This window comes from Pocillopora damicornis, chromosome 5 (assembly GCF_964200805.1).
Source record: "Pocillopora damicornis chromosome 5, jaPocDami1.2, whole genome shotgun sequence".
Lineage (NCBI taxonomy): Eukaryota > Metazoa > Cnidaria > Anthozoa > Scleractinia > Pocilloporidae > Pocillopora > Pocillopora damicornis.
The window spans coordinates 7492010-7507017 of NC_142674.1; the positions used below are offsets into that span (position 1 = coordinate 7492010).

General features: G+C 36.6%; 1 protein-coding gene across 1 annotated transcript; it reads left to right on the plus strand.

Moving 5' to 3' along the window:
• Positions 1-952: 952 nt before the first annotated feature.
• LOC113671976 (uncharacterized) lies at positions 953-3335 on the plus strand. Its single transcript, XM_027188242.2, has 4 exons — positions 953-1585; positions 1998-2093; positions 2250-2343; positions 2766-3335. Exons 1-4 carry the CDS (start codon positions 1523-1525, stop codon positions 3143-3145), a joined length of 633 nt encoding a protein of 210 aa, XP_027044043.2. The 5' UTR covers positions 953-1522; the 3' UTR covers positions 3146-3335.
• The last annotated feature ends 11673 nt before the right edge of the window (positions 3336-15008 follow it).

Genomic DNA, 15008 nt, shown 5'->3' on the forward strand with positions numbered 1-15008 from the left:
TTTTGTCGCAATAAGCAAGAATTGAGATGTATCAAATGTATCGCGGATTACTGAAGTAAGAGTAATGTAAAATGTGCTTTCTGCAAAGTTAACCGCCTTATGAATTTTAATGTTTTCACGAAAGTCTGTAAAGAGTTTTCTTCAAATTAAAGTTTCAGACTTGTCAGAAAATTTTCAAGGTAAGCTCTAAACTTGTTATCAAAACTCCTGTCAAAATTATTTTTGTTTAATGTATAAATTTAGACCATTACCTTTCATAACCATTCGCATTTATCAAAAAATTCCCGCCTTTACCTTAAATTGTGACACAATTCAAAAGGCTTTAGTTCAACTTCTCATTTTTAATAACTCTTTTTCTTTTGATCAGTATTCGAAAATGTCATCTGATGTACATTTGCTGTGGCCACTGGTACTCTCAACTTTTATCAAAGTTCGAAACCTATCCACTTTCTCCTAATGACAGTCTCGAACTACAATTAAAAAATAATTTTAGCGCACGCTTTGCAAGCTTAAAACTGGCCATTTCTTTTCTCAGTTTCGCCTGAGTAAATGACATTTTGATGCGGAATGAAATAACACAAATAATAAAATGACCGAGGGAGTCATTAGCTTCCATGACATGTAGTCAAAACATCTTAGGCATTTTCCCCACCGAAGGATTATTTTCCAATGAAATAATAGAAACATGCTAAAAAATGATGCTTAATCATCTCATTTATCATACCACCAGCATCGAAACTATCCTTGGAACTCACTTTACTTTCGGCTCAAGTGCAGAGTGAAGCACAAATAGACGCTGAGAATCGATCTTACCGTGGGAAAATAAACCATGCTTTTGTTATTCAAATCTTGTGTGTCTCCCCGTGTGAAACGCATAACAAAAGCTTGTCACTAAAGACACAAGAAAAAAAGCAAATTCCCTTTTATAAACACACGTGGAGCGAAATGCGTCCAGGCGTACATAACTTCCGTGAGAACTATTTGTTGTGAGTGCTACGAGGTTGAACGGGGAGTTGGTTGGCGGGGAAAAAAAAAATCGCGAAAAAAAGATTGGTGTCGCTGATTGCACCCGCGCACGTTATATGAAGTTCGCGTTTTTGAGCAGAGCTTCTTTCGACATCCTGCCACTAATTAAACGGGTTTAGGTTTGGAAGCAACTGACCAATCGGACGACTTTTCTCACACTCGTCACGCGTGGGTTACCTCCTTCGTCGTTTTGTCGCAAGCGGTCGGCATGTGCCTATTCAGCAGGAACCAATCAGAATTGCACGTTCCCACGGTCGCTGCTATTGTAAAGTTAATATGATAGTCCTTAACTATTAAGGTTATTGTTTAACACTATGTTTCCACTAAAGTGTTTACAAATATTTGACAATGAAGTCACTGCGAAAGCATTTTCTGCGAGAAGGAGGTGGCTTTGTTGACGTTAAATAGCTAACGTAGTAGAGAGACGCAAACTATTCGCCCACAGACACCAGATTCATAACACGCGCCCAGCGAATTAAGGCTTCATTTCGAAATTATGGAGTATCAAGGGCATGATACGACAGAATTCATCGGTAAAATTCGAGTGGAACGGAGAAAGGTTTGTGTTCCCATATTATTCTTTAAGAATTTCGGAAATATCATTTGACTGCTCTGCGTAATGAAACTGTTCAGCTAAAAAAATTCAAACAAGTTTGAGGAGTGGTGAACATCGTCCAGTAGCTTTTTACTTGTAAAAGTTATACAAAACTAATACGCATCAAGCAGGAAGAAAATTGTTTTTCCTTTTTTTTTTAAGGATTTACGTAAGGTGTCTTTATTTCGGAGGAATTACGCTGTGGAAATTCGAAGGGGAATGGGACCGAGGATGCACAATCAGCGTTTTTAAAGTGCAGGTTGAAGTGCGTTCCTATAAGGACCTGTAAAGAATCAAAAAAGATGAATGCAACCGCCAAACATTTTATGTAGACGATGATCAGTAATTCTAAATATTTCTGGTGTTTAACTTTCAGGCACAGAAGCCAAGAATTGAGAAGTTAAGACGTGACAGAATAAATGGCAGCTTGGACGAAATTAAACACTTGGTGTTAGAAGCTCTCAATAAAGATGTAAGTTCACAAAAATACTTGATAAACCTTGTTTTTATGTATTTTGTTATTTAAATCTATTTTCGTATGAATTTCTCTGAGGCGACGAGATTGGCAATTCTCTCAATTAAAGTAAAATTACTTTTTACTTACGCAATCTATTTCTCATTAATTCAGATTTCTCGCTACTCAAAGATGGAAAAAGCTGACATTCTGGAGATGGCTGTGCAGTTTTTGAAAGGAACCCAGGCAAGACAAAGAATGCAGCCAGGTTGGTTGAGCAAACCATTTTAGTTGTAGTTTTGCTCGAAACTGATTAACTTTGATTGGCAGAGACATCGTTTATTATACATTCCTGTCTCAGTTTATTGCTGACGGCTGTCACATAGACTACAAACACACCCACGCACGGCCATTGTCCTATCGGAATCTAGAGACCAGTCCTTCTCAGATTCCTCAAACTTCTTTCATTTTGACGGGATTTGGAGATATTAGTTCATGTATTTAGGTTTCGACGAGTTTAGAGATTAAAAATAAGTTATAGACGTCTAAATATTTGAATTAAAAAACATGGTGAAAAAACTGTTAGAATTTGAGAACGTATTTAAAAAAGTGCGCCCGAAAGGTTTTTGAATCCTATCGCAAAATGGAAAGATTTCTTAAAATTGATCAGAATGGTCGTTTATTTCCTAGGATTAAGATCATTGGTTGAGCACACAACAGAGCTTAAAGAGACTGGTCCTCAAGAGAGACATTTAGTTGCACCGCCTCAAATACCCTATCTCACACAAGACCAACTTCTCATGGGAATGACCGCTGACGTTAGGCCCATTCCAATGATGTCACCTTCTATGCCAACTTTCGTCTCAGCTCCCATGGTTGCCATGACAACACCACAACAACCAACTATTGTATGGCTACCTTACCCGTCACCACCTCCCTCACCCACAGAGAAGCCAAATAAAGTTGCTGACTCAGTGATTAAGCAAAACACTGGCAGCAGAAAGGAAGCTGCTCCGATAGTGACGTCACTAAGCAACACAACAGTATTACCCGTATGGAGACCTTGGTGACAGACAAGTAGATAAATTGAAACAATGCTGGAGACGAAATTATTTTAAGAGAAAAGTGAATTAACACTCGAGACTACTTAATACAACGAATGTTCCTGCTTACTTATGGAATATGATAACGCTAAATTCTTTCGTGTAACATAAAATTCCCACCGTGTCCGCATTAAAGCAAAATCAGTGTTGCACTATACATTTGTATCCCTCTGATCTTAGCGTCACATTCCACAAAAAGCAAAACATAAACCACGCGATTTACTTTTCAATATCGTGCAATGTTCCCTTAAGAAAGTCCTTTGTCTGACTGGACGCACAGCAACTTTAGGTGTTAGTCGCTTTTTACTCAATCCAGAATCCACTCTTAATCTAGACAGAAAGGAAATAATGTGTACACGGAGAGTCTTATAACAGAAATCACAGAACACTTACGATAGCTAGGTAACACATAGGTCAGAAGCAAATTGATCACTGGTAGAGATCGATTTGCGCAAAAGAGTCGTAAGCGTGGACTCACGTATTCATTTGGCTAAGCCACTCGTGCGGTTAATGTCTATGCCCAGTGTCTCTCTATTTTTTCATTCACTCCTGACCTATTGTATTTAGAGACCGCGAGTATTCATATAGACAATAACAAATCACGCGGCTCGTTCCTCATTCAAAAGGAAGTTAAGTCAATTATGTAGCTTCTTTAGAAATGTGCGTCTCATTTGCAGAGCAAAGTAATGCTCATCCAAAGAAAGTTTAAGGTTAAAGAGAACAATTTCGGAAATGCACGTTGAACAGGTACTCGAAAATAAAACTTTTACGATGCCAAAGGACTGAATTATGTAGTCATCTGTAAGGTATTATTGCTTTTTATTTCAAAATTTACGTTCCAATACGATAAAAAACCGACTAGTAAAGTTTGACAAGAAATCTCACAGCAAGTTCTATTTCAGAAGAATGACACGAAGTTCGTCATGAAGTTCGTCATTCATCTGTGATAATTTGCCTCGACTCTGTAGACGGCTGTTCACTTTTCATATTGTAACCTTGGACCTTTTACCCGGAGTAATCAGACAGATAGCCAGTCATAACCATAATGCAAACAGGTTATGAGAATAAAAAACGCCATCAGCAAAGGAACATAATGTTGGTATAGCGAGGTATAACGTATAACGCCAGTTTCTCAAAAGTATCACACGATGCATGTATGGCAGTAAGGAGACTTGGAGTCCGATTTTGACGATAGTGTTGCGATCCATAAAGTGTACATTGGTTGAACTTCAGAGCTTTCTCAATCAGTGATATAGAACACGCACCATTTTGATATCAGTGAAATAGAGGAAGAAGATGTCAAACTGTCCTAATTGTTTTGTCTAAGATTTTCAGTCTACACTACTTTTTATCAGTTCATCTCGAAAATTTGATATGTCTTTTAATGCTCGCTCCTCCCCACCCCAAGCTCGGATGTTTTAGAGTAAATTTCAAGGCATTTGATATGGTTTAAAACAGCAAATTCAGCCAGAAGATATCCAAAAAGCAGAAAGTGATGAGGAATTTTTTGGGGATATGCAGACGAAAGTAACCCGGACGACCAATGACAAGTTTAGATGGTAACTTCAAGAGGTACAATCAAATACTTCCCCCGAGATAATCAGTGAGTTTAAAGCAGTGCCTCGCTCATACATAACAACGGCCGCAGCAACAAGTTGAGGGAACTGAAGTCTGCAGGATAATGTTGATATTAAGCGTCTAGGAAAGACTTACTCACAGGTATGTGGGTACACGAAAAAGTATGCGCTAGGGTCACCTATGATAATAATTGCTCAAATATTTCGCTTGAGAGTTGCTCATTCTTTGGGCGCTGAGAATAACAAGAAAACTGGCATTTCCTCGCACCATTTCCTCGCGCCATTTTTGTCAACAAAATTTCGTTACCGCATACATAGGGAAAGTTGACTTCAACGAAACACTTCAAATTTTTTTGGGCACTGTAAACAACTACAATTATTCCGTTCGAGGAAGGATAGTTTTCGTATATTCATTAAATAATTTAAGGAAAATTTTACTTAACCGCGTGGTTAATTTACATTAAATCAAGGTTGTTAATTATTCTTTGTTATCACTCTGTTTTGGTTTTTTTGTATCGACAAATAGTTGAACTCCACTGAAGATCTTAGAAATTTCATCAAAAAAATTCTCGCAATACTCGGAACCATTTTCTGTAAGATATCTAACATCTGCCGTAATTTCACTTCTTCAGCTTCCAAAGATAACTTGTTTCACCTGTTCGCGAACTTTCTTGCGATAAATTTTTGTTAACATAACCTGTTATAAATAACTTTCTCTGCTTTATTGTAATGTTTTAATATTTATAGGCATTAGCCTTTGTGCCCTGAATCTGTTGGAATATTCGAATATTTTGTTGTGAAAACCCTATGTTTTGTTTAGTCTGATGTAGGTATCGTAAATGAACGAACATGTGGTTACAGCAGTGAAGCCTGCTTTAAACAGTGGAACTGTTTAGATTCGTGGCTGGTACAACGTTTAAAAAAAAAAAAGGTACATTAGATTGATTTTTTGAGTCAAAGGAGTTCAGGCTATCAGGAAAAAACGAGATTGAAGCTTTGAAGGTTTGGAGAAGATTCAAGGTATCTCTATGTAAACTGTGAACGAATAGATTCCTGACACAAATGAGGTGATGTCGAAAAACGGATTTTTTGTTTCGAAATCTCGGAGCTTACTTGGGTAAAATTTCCGCACAGCCCCATACTATTGTAAAACAAATCTGTTTTCCCAACGGCAATGTATTGTTTTTGTCATTGTTTTCTCTATCCAAGAACTGAATGCATAATGTAGGATGGGGCTGTGCGGAAATTTTACCAAAAAATTTCGTACTGAGTATAAATAAGATCATTACCGTACTGCACAGATTAGACACAGGTTAATAAAGCCACTGCCAGCCTGCATAACCAAAGGAGAAGTATTGTGAGGCGATTTTGGTAATGTGGACAATGGCACGTATCTACTCTGATTTATATGGCTAAACATGAGTATAAAGTGGTAAGCAGGTGAGAGAAAACACACCTTAATGTTGATTGCTCTTCCACAGAAAATTGAACTAAAAAGAAAAAACTCGTTGCTAATGTGTTCAAACACAAATCGCGAGCAAACGAGCCTACGAAAACAAAATAATCACATTCCTTTATCAATTTCGCAGAATTATCGAAGTGAACAGCAACAACGTATGGGTTGACTGGCGTAAATCGCGATAAAAGTTTAGAAATTTAAGAGAACCTTTTAGAAATCGTGTGTAATGGCGTGCTTGTCACGTTATTGTTCACGATTGTGCAGTAAAGTGTGTGCGTGCAACAGCTTGCACACAGTTGTGCAAGTTGTTTTTTTTAAAATTATTTTTGGAAGGTAAAACTGTCCTTACAACGGTCAAAAACAAATAAACACATACGTAATTACTCTCGTGAGGGAAAAAGAAAATCAAAAGCTAGTATGTGGCTCATTGCTACTGCTGGCTCGCTTAATTTTGTCTTATTATGAGTCATAAAACTACCAGACTAAAAATAATTATAAACTACCAAAAAAAAAAAAACTGTATCCGGCAAGCGTCCTACTTTGAAAAGGTCACAAATCAAAAAGTTCAGCGGCGTGAGAACAGCACAAAAATATTTTTATTGAAGGTTCTCGACTCCGGAACTGTGCCAGAACTTAAAATATCTAGTAAAAATAGTAAATACATCACAGCTCCTCACAGATTTGAAAGGCTAACAACAAGGGAAGATTATTTTTAACCTTGTCGTCCATAATAAAGGGAAGCCGATACAGAACAATCCCAAAATCATTTTGAAATCCAAAAGAAATATTTCGGAATCACTTTTTTTTTTACACAAATCGTTTTTGAAAAGTTTTTGATATTTAAAGAGCAATTATAAATTCTGATCGAATTATTGGATTTACAAACACCTTATTTTTGAAACCCAACTATAAATTGCGATACCAAATTCTCTGTGAAACCCAAAAAACTGTTTAAAATCGCTAAAAATGTTTTACTTGCACGAGAAGCTAGTTGAAATCAAAGGACGAGTAGGAGAAATAAGTTACGAAAATCATGCACTATCATGGATTTTAAAAACATGTCGGAATTGTCCCCTATCAACTTCCGTACAAATATCATGCTTAACATTGAGTTTTCTTCCTCTCTGTTTCACGTTTCTCTCCAAAACAAGCTGTGAAAATCTGATGTCACATCAAAATAATATATCTTTTAAACGCCATTCGCACCAAACCCTAAACATGTCTTAAAGCTATTTTCTCAAACAAGGTTGAACATTGTTTTCTTCAGAGAAGCTGCTTAAACCGATGACCGTCGATTTCAGTTTTAGCACTTTACTAATTACTACTACTAGTTAGTGACTACTTGAATCCTATGGAAAACTCAGTTTTTGTTCTTAAACCCAGTTTAACTAAATATGTTTTGGTGGTGTCACTGGGTATTAGACGTCATAAGAAGAACGTACTCCTCAGTGGGAGTAAAAGATTTGATTTATAAATAACTTGCCGTGAGATATCGATGTTCCAGCGAGCACAGATGCGTAAAAAAATAACATCAACTAATACTTGAAGAAGACTCCAGATTTTTTTCGTCTTAAGATTTAGCTCAACCCTTTAACCCAAGATCTGAGTGTTGGTTCTTTCCTCTAGCTGCTACATATTTCCTTCAAAATTAGTTAGACAAATTTGGTGTTGGTAGCAATTTGTTCCTGATTATTTCGAAGATTCTCGTGACCTGTTTGTTGAGTAATGAATGGATATTATAGGGAGAAGATACATGTTAAACACTTCTGGAAGTTAACGGGGTTAAACAATCGTTCAAGCGTCACAAATTTAAAATGGAAATCTTCAAATTCATGCTTCCTACGTCTTTGCTGTGAGAGTTTGTGTTCCTTGTTTTGGTTATGAATTACTGTGGTGATGACCTCTTTCGAAACGTAAACCAAATTTTAAAACAAACCTCCCTAGCACGTGTTTTTTCAGGAAGGCAATGACCAATACAATGACCGCTTTCGAAACGTTACGTAACCCAAATTTAAAACAAACCTCCTTAGCACGTGTTTTTTCAGGAAGTCAATTGAGTGAACATTTGAAGGCTTGTGGGCGAGGTTCGAAACACAAGCTGCGTGAAAACGCGAAGAGAAAAAACATTTGATTAGAAATTTTGTCAGAAAAACATCAAGAAAAATCAAGCAAAGTCTGAATTACAGCTCTTAAGTATTCCAGTGGTTTTAACAAATATATTTTTTTAAAAATATTTCTAACCATATACCTTAATCTTCTCTTTTAGAGCACAACATCGTTAGAATTTTCTACCCCTCACGGGAAGTGGTTGGAATAAAAACGTATTAGTCGATTGACACAACTTGACGGCAACCAAGCTGAACCAGATGTGAGTATTTTAAATCAATGTTTTGACTATTTCATTTAAGCACGGTGTTCCATGACAGAGAAGATCTATAAATACAACAAAAATCTACTGTTTTGAAGGTTCGTCAATCTCTTCATCGCTGGCGGCGATTTTTATTTTTGTGCAAAACTACTTCCGATCTGTCAGTCTTTGGAACAGCAACAGCTGATTCAAAAATTGTTATTATTTTTTGTTAAAAATAAGTATAAATTGTCTAATTACGGGCAATAAAAATAAGTTTTTCGATCAAAAATCACACCTACATACCATAAACTGCCGTATACAGAGCGTGTCCTCTACCAGTACGTATGTCATTAGCATTTCAGTGACTGATCGTTCTCCAGAGGTTTACTGTGACCAAAAAGTAACTGAAACCAAAGCCTCAGCCTTTATAAGGAGCCTGGATTTAACTAGTTTTGAATCTGTGCCTCGTGAGTAATTTTGGTCCGCTCCTTTTTACAGCTGAGCATCGAAAACACAAGTTGGGAGAGAGGTAAATTTTGCTTCCTTGAGATTTGCTGGAAAACTCTGCCGCCCTTTGCTGGTTCGTGGTTTACGCAAGTAAAGGTATTTCTTATTTAATGTACTTTTCATCAGTAACACGTACTTTATACTCACAAGTCAATTAAAGAAGCGCTGCCCTTTTTGGGATAAATTCTTAGAAAAAAATTCGAGTTTGTACCACGTAACTGTTATTTTAGATAGGATGAACTAGAATTAACTCACCCGTAAAATAATTTCCCCATCAGGTGAATGTTAAATCCTCGAAATTTTGTTCTAACTGTCTCTTATTGATTGAAGAGAGCTCGAAATGCTTGAATCTTTCTTTTGATACTCAGCAGAAGAGGTTCAATTCAATTTTAATCTGATACAGAGCAGGATTTTTTTTAGTTGTTCTAATTGTCTCTTATTGATTGAAGAGAGCTCGAAATGCTTGAATCTTTCTTTTGATACTCAGCAGAAGAGGTTCAATTCAATTTTAATCTGATACAGAGCAGGATTTTTTTTATAGTTGACTTAGAGTGAAACCACTGACGAAATAGAATTATGTCAGATGGCCTTGTTCTTCTGTTTTTGCAACGATAAACCTTCGCTAAACCTCAAAATACAAAAAAAATGTCGCTTCACCGAAAGAAATGAAACAACCTAAAAGAAGAATAATTCATAAAACACGAATTTACCAGCATTGTAACTGGCCATGGCAGCAGAGTTGAAACGGAAACAAGAATGCAAATCTAAGTGACTGATTGAGGGAACGCAGCTCGCCGAATCCAATCCTTCACGCTCCGACCACTCACCCCTACTCACCCCTACTCACCCGTACGCTCCGTTTTTTTTTTTCGCCAAGACGAGATATTTTCATCAGCAATTTTGAATGCACCTGGTTACTTTCGAATCCTTAGCTGATCGTTCTGTTAGTAGCTCGCAACAACTTCGTCTGTTACAGTTCCCCAAGTTCTTTGCGGTGTCGTAATGGCCGAGATAATTAAAGCAAATACAGCAGTCACAAAGTCCATTGTAATATCAGAGCGTAGTTCGAAAGGCTTAATGGTTAATTATGAAGGAGACAACTTTAAGGTTTATATTACACAGAGATACCAGCAGATGTCAGTTCCCCGCCCCACACGGTAAACATTCATTAAACTAAGTGGGCGTGCTTCCAGGAATGTTCAAATTTTCCGTCAATCTTAATGCAACTCATTCACATAGACCATTCTTCTTCTCAGATTACAGCCAAATTTATAAGGTGTTCGAAGCTAGGAGGATTCTTTAAAACTTATTAAAGTAAAACTGATGCAAGATTTTCGAACATGAGGAGTTGGAGAGTTGTTGCATGCTTGTTGAGAAATAAGAAGATGGTAATGACCATTTCCTCTCTTGTGAGACTATTCGCGAGTACTTCAAATTTAAAAGCAAAGAGAAAATTACAAGACTTATAACAATCCACCTAAGTATAGTAAAATATCAAAACTTTCTCAAAAGCTGATATTGTAGAATTAATACAGAAAGTCAACCACTGTCCCAAATCCAATATCCCTAAGGGAATGTACGTTTTTCTTGGGGGGGGGGGGGGGAGGAGGAAGGGCTGGGGCCACAGAAGGGAGGGTCATCAGTCGAAAGTGGGCACAAAAAGGAAAGGGTCATACCTCTTTGTAAGCTATTCAATGGGAGGGTCACACACCTTTTCCAGAATTTTTTAATGAGGATTTTTGTAATGTTGCTTTCCATTTTTCTTACAGATTAAGTTTTTCTTTTCCCCTACTTTGATTTAATTTGGTGTTTAATTATAGGCTCTAGGTGACATTTCGACATGTATATTATCACATGGTACAGTTTTCTCGGAGGACTCGTGTCCTTTTCTGTCCGTATCGAGACGTACTAGACTCAGGTATGGTTTCTTCACCTTCTTGCTCCATTTAACTATCCGCTGCCTGATCCTCTGGGTCATTTAGTTCTGAAGAGTTACTACTAACAATGCGCTCTACCCTACCACTGTCAGACTCTGAATTTGAGTCAGAGGCTGACTGAATGTTGTTCTGACTGTCCTGCACAGTAGAAGTCAAAATCTTACTGCAAATATGTGCCTTCACCACCCTCACCCTCAATGTTGTGGTGATTAATATAAAGTTCAAGTTCACCAACTCTAAGGGATGACATCTGGTTTCTGTGATAGAGATCTTCTCAGTCAATGTTTGTATTCCTGTTGCTTTCTTTCTGTACGCTTCCTGTTATTATCTGTTAGCCGCTTATCTTTTCTCATTTCAATGTCACTTAGATGCTCAATATAATTTGCAACAAGCTTTTCTGAAACAATGTATTTTTCAGAGAACTCTTTGACTGTCTTTTTATCCCTTGCTTTGAGCTTACCCTCTCGAAACAACCGTTTTATTTGAGCTCGAGGCTGATAATCATCAGGTTTGCGGCCACTCGTAGGTGTTTTCGTACTTGGTAGGTAGTGAGAGTCGCGAAGTTTGCTATAATCGGGATAGGGTCGTGGAGTTGGTGTAGCTGGAGAAGGACTTACAAAGTCCCAAATTTTATACTTCCATATTCAGACTTCAGCTATAAAATATAAATATTCCACACTGACTGTTCGCATTTTCTTGTTTCAGCTAGCACATATTCAATATCGAAATATATTTATATTCAAACATTTTGCGTTCACAAGCAAAATGTTCTGAGGTTTCTAAGGCATGGAACATACCATGTAGTAGAGAGGGGAGGGTCGCACTTTTGTCAGTCACTAAAGGTGGGGAGTCAGGAGTTTTTTTTTTATATATATATATATATTAAAATGCAAGGGAGGGCCAACACTTTTTAAAAAAAAAAATTAAAAAATACCAAAATTCCCCAGCCCCCCTCCCCCAAGAAAAAACTTACCTTCCCTAAAAAGACACGGTTGATATCTCGGGCAGACAACAAATAAAATAAGCTACATACAATGTCAGAAGAATGAAAAGGTGCTGAATTTCTGATAAGGAAATCGCTTTATTACAGCGGTGTATTGCTAAATCCAATTGCAAATAAAGTCCATGAAAGCAGAACGAGTGAAAATATAGAAATGTTCCTGTCTCCAGCACAAGCGATAAATGAAAATAAAGCAAATAACCTGTTTTAATGAAGTGTTGAACAAATGTCTCCGTAAACTTCACTCGTCTGCAAATAATTTTTAATAAATTTTAATTTCAACATTTGTTAAATTCACACCATGCAGTCGGCAAGAAAAAGCATTTTCATTATTGCTGGAATTAAATAACGTACGTTTTCTCGAAAATACGTAGAGCAAGCTCAGCAGGCTTAACTCGTCTTACAGGCGTAACTGGATGGACAAGTTTAACACGATAACAGCTACGGCAATAAATTATTCACTGGTTACTGCCTTGAGGAGATCGAAAATTTTGCCATGTTTGTTTTCGCGAAATTATCCCATATCCTAGTACTCTTTCTCACGGAACTTTCTTTGTCGGATTTCTGAAAGCGACTTAGGAAAATAACGGCTTGGAGCATTAATTCCTTTTGTCTCCATACATCATGCAGTTTATTTCCAAAATGTAAAGTTTAGTTACTGAGTTTTCCTCTATCACTAGGAGAAAAACAGTAGGATATTATTTTCCTTTGCATGTTTTTACCTATTTTTTCTCAATATTGAAAACGTTAAGTGGGTTTTTAACTTATTCATAATTCCGAACAAAGTTTCATTGTGGTTAAATCTTAACTTTGTCCAACGATTATTAAACTGGAATCGGCAGACATTACATTTGAGTTTTTCCTTTTTTTAGCCATAATAATATGAATACGCCTTTCTTCTCTCTTCGTTAATCGATATCCAGCGGTTGCTTAATGTTTTGCTATGGATGTCGCCAAAAGCTTCCTGCTGGTTCTAATACACCCCGTTGGCTCAATTTTTATTCGAAGTGATATACAATTGTATATAGAACTTAGCATGAATCCAAAACAGCTTCCAGGAAAGGAACTTTTTAATTCTATCAAGGGACTGTTTACATTTTATGAAGATTAATTGAGCTTCCCCCCTTCTCAGTTCAAAGTAACACATGCAGCGAAAGAAAATCCCCCTTAAAGTTATCGTTTTTTGATATCACTCTATCCATTTTAAGCGGTGTTCAGATAACTCTACTAAATTTAAGTTCACAGATTCCAAAATTTACATCAGAGAGAAATAAGTTACAAACGTTGACCGCATGAAGTCCTCAAACGCTAAAAAAAATATGTGGATAATTCATCTTTTTTAAAGTTTCATTAACTAAATTTCGCCTCAAGCGACAGCTAAATTTTCCGGCATTGAAATAATCATGTCTCCTGCAGATGCTTTATAAGATGAGGCCGTTACGAGCGACACGCGAGCCATTCAATTTCACAACATTATGTTTGCAAACGACCATGTTCAATCATTAATGGTGAGGTAGATGTCACTCTAAGCTGCTGAAGTTTTAAAACGTTTTCAGTAAATGTTATTATAAGTTGATGCTTGAATTTCTTCCAAGTCCTGAGTTACGGATAACAAGTGACTAAATTTTCTGAAGTTGCGAAAAGCAAATAAAGACCACTGTGTAAGAATCATCCCATAGCTTAATATTTACAATTACGTGGGGAATATTTCAAATATCATATATATGATCATTCGCATATACCAATTTTTTTCCCCAAAATTAATGTAAGTTTCATTCTATAGAATAAAAATCATCAAAATTCATTTTTTCAGTCAAAATTCTGCTAAATCGCAATTTTCCTTTTCCAGTTTTCGAGAAAGCCAGACTTTGTCGAATTCTGTGATAAATTTAATTCCTGTTGCTTATGAAAAGTGTTTTATTGAAGCTTATGAAAACGTCGGAAAGAGTTGTTGAAATGCTGACAAGTTATCTGATAGGTAAAAAGTGATATCCTTATTGTTAAGATTTTTTTTTTGTCTTCATCATTCGCTGGAAATTCTCCAGAATAATAACAAAAACCGACAGTTTCTTCTGGCGTTCCCATATTTACAAAACAAAAGGAACAAAAACATGCCGTATCTACAAAAATAATTATACGATTTCAAATTGTAATCTAAGGGAATGAAACTTTCGGAAACAAAATCGCTGAGTTAGAATATTCATGGCTGCTCAGCCTCCTTCATGAGTTCTCATTTCTGAAGATAACACGAAATATTTTTTATTGGAGAGGGGAACCTGTTTACTCGACAAGCTTGCCAGCTTTGGGAAAATTATGTCACGGTAGTTTCTGCGCCAAGTTCTGTGGCTCGTTTTTTTCGAAACGAAGCCTGAAAACCTTTATTACTCTGGTTTCAACATGATTATCGAAAGGATTGGCTAACGTTCAAATTTTAAAAGCCCCCTGTCAAACATAATATTCATCGTTTCAACTTAGTCTTTCAAATTTGCTTATCGGGTGACAAGCCATTTCCTTAGGCTTTTGCAAACAACAGAAAACAAATAAAAAGTTTCTTTCAAAATTTATCAAATTTCCTTGCAAGCTCCTTTGCCAATAACTTCCCCTATAGATCGACCTAAATTCTGTGTATCTATGCGATTAGCTCTAAATAATAATAATTTATAATGAGACCCAACTCTTTCTTTTAATAATTTAGATTGATCAGTTCTCTGCGAAAAGTAGATTTAAATAAATTCACACCTGTGGGTAGGGAAAACACTAGAAGAAAAATTTATTCACCTCAACAAATTACAACTCTAGTTTTGCACGGTTAAAAAAAACCTCGATCACTCTTTTAATTATTTCTAATATCTGCTCAAACTGTTCGGTCCTTTTTCGTCGCAATATACTCAAGAGATAGGGATTGATTTTTCCAAGAGTAAATTGAAGCTGCTTTCGAAACCTGTTAATATCCGATGCACCGGTTACGATACTGCTAAGAAAAGTTATGATCCTTGGTGA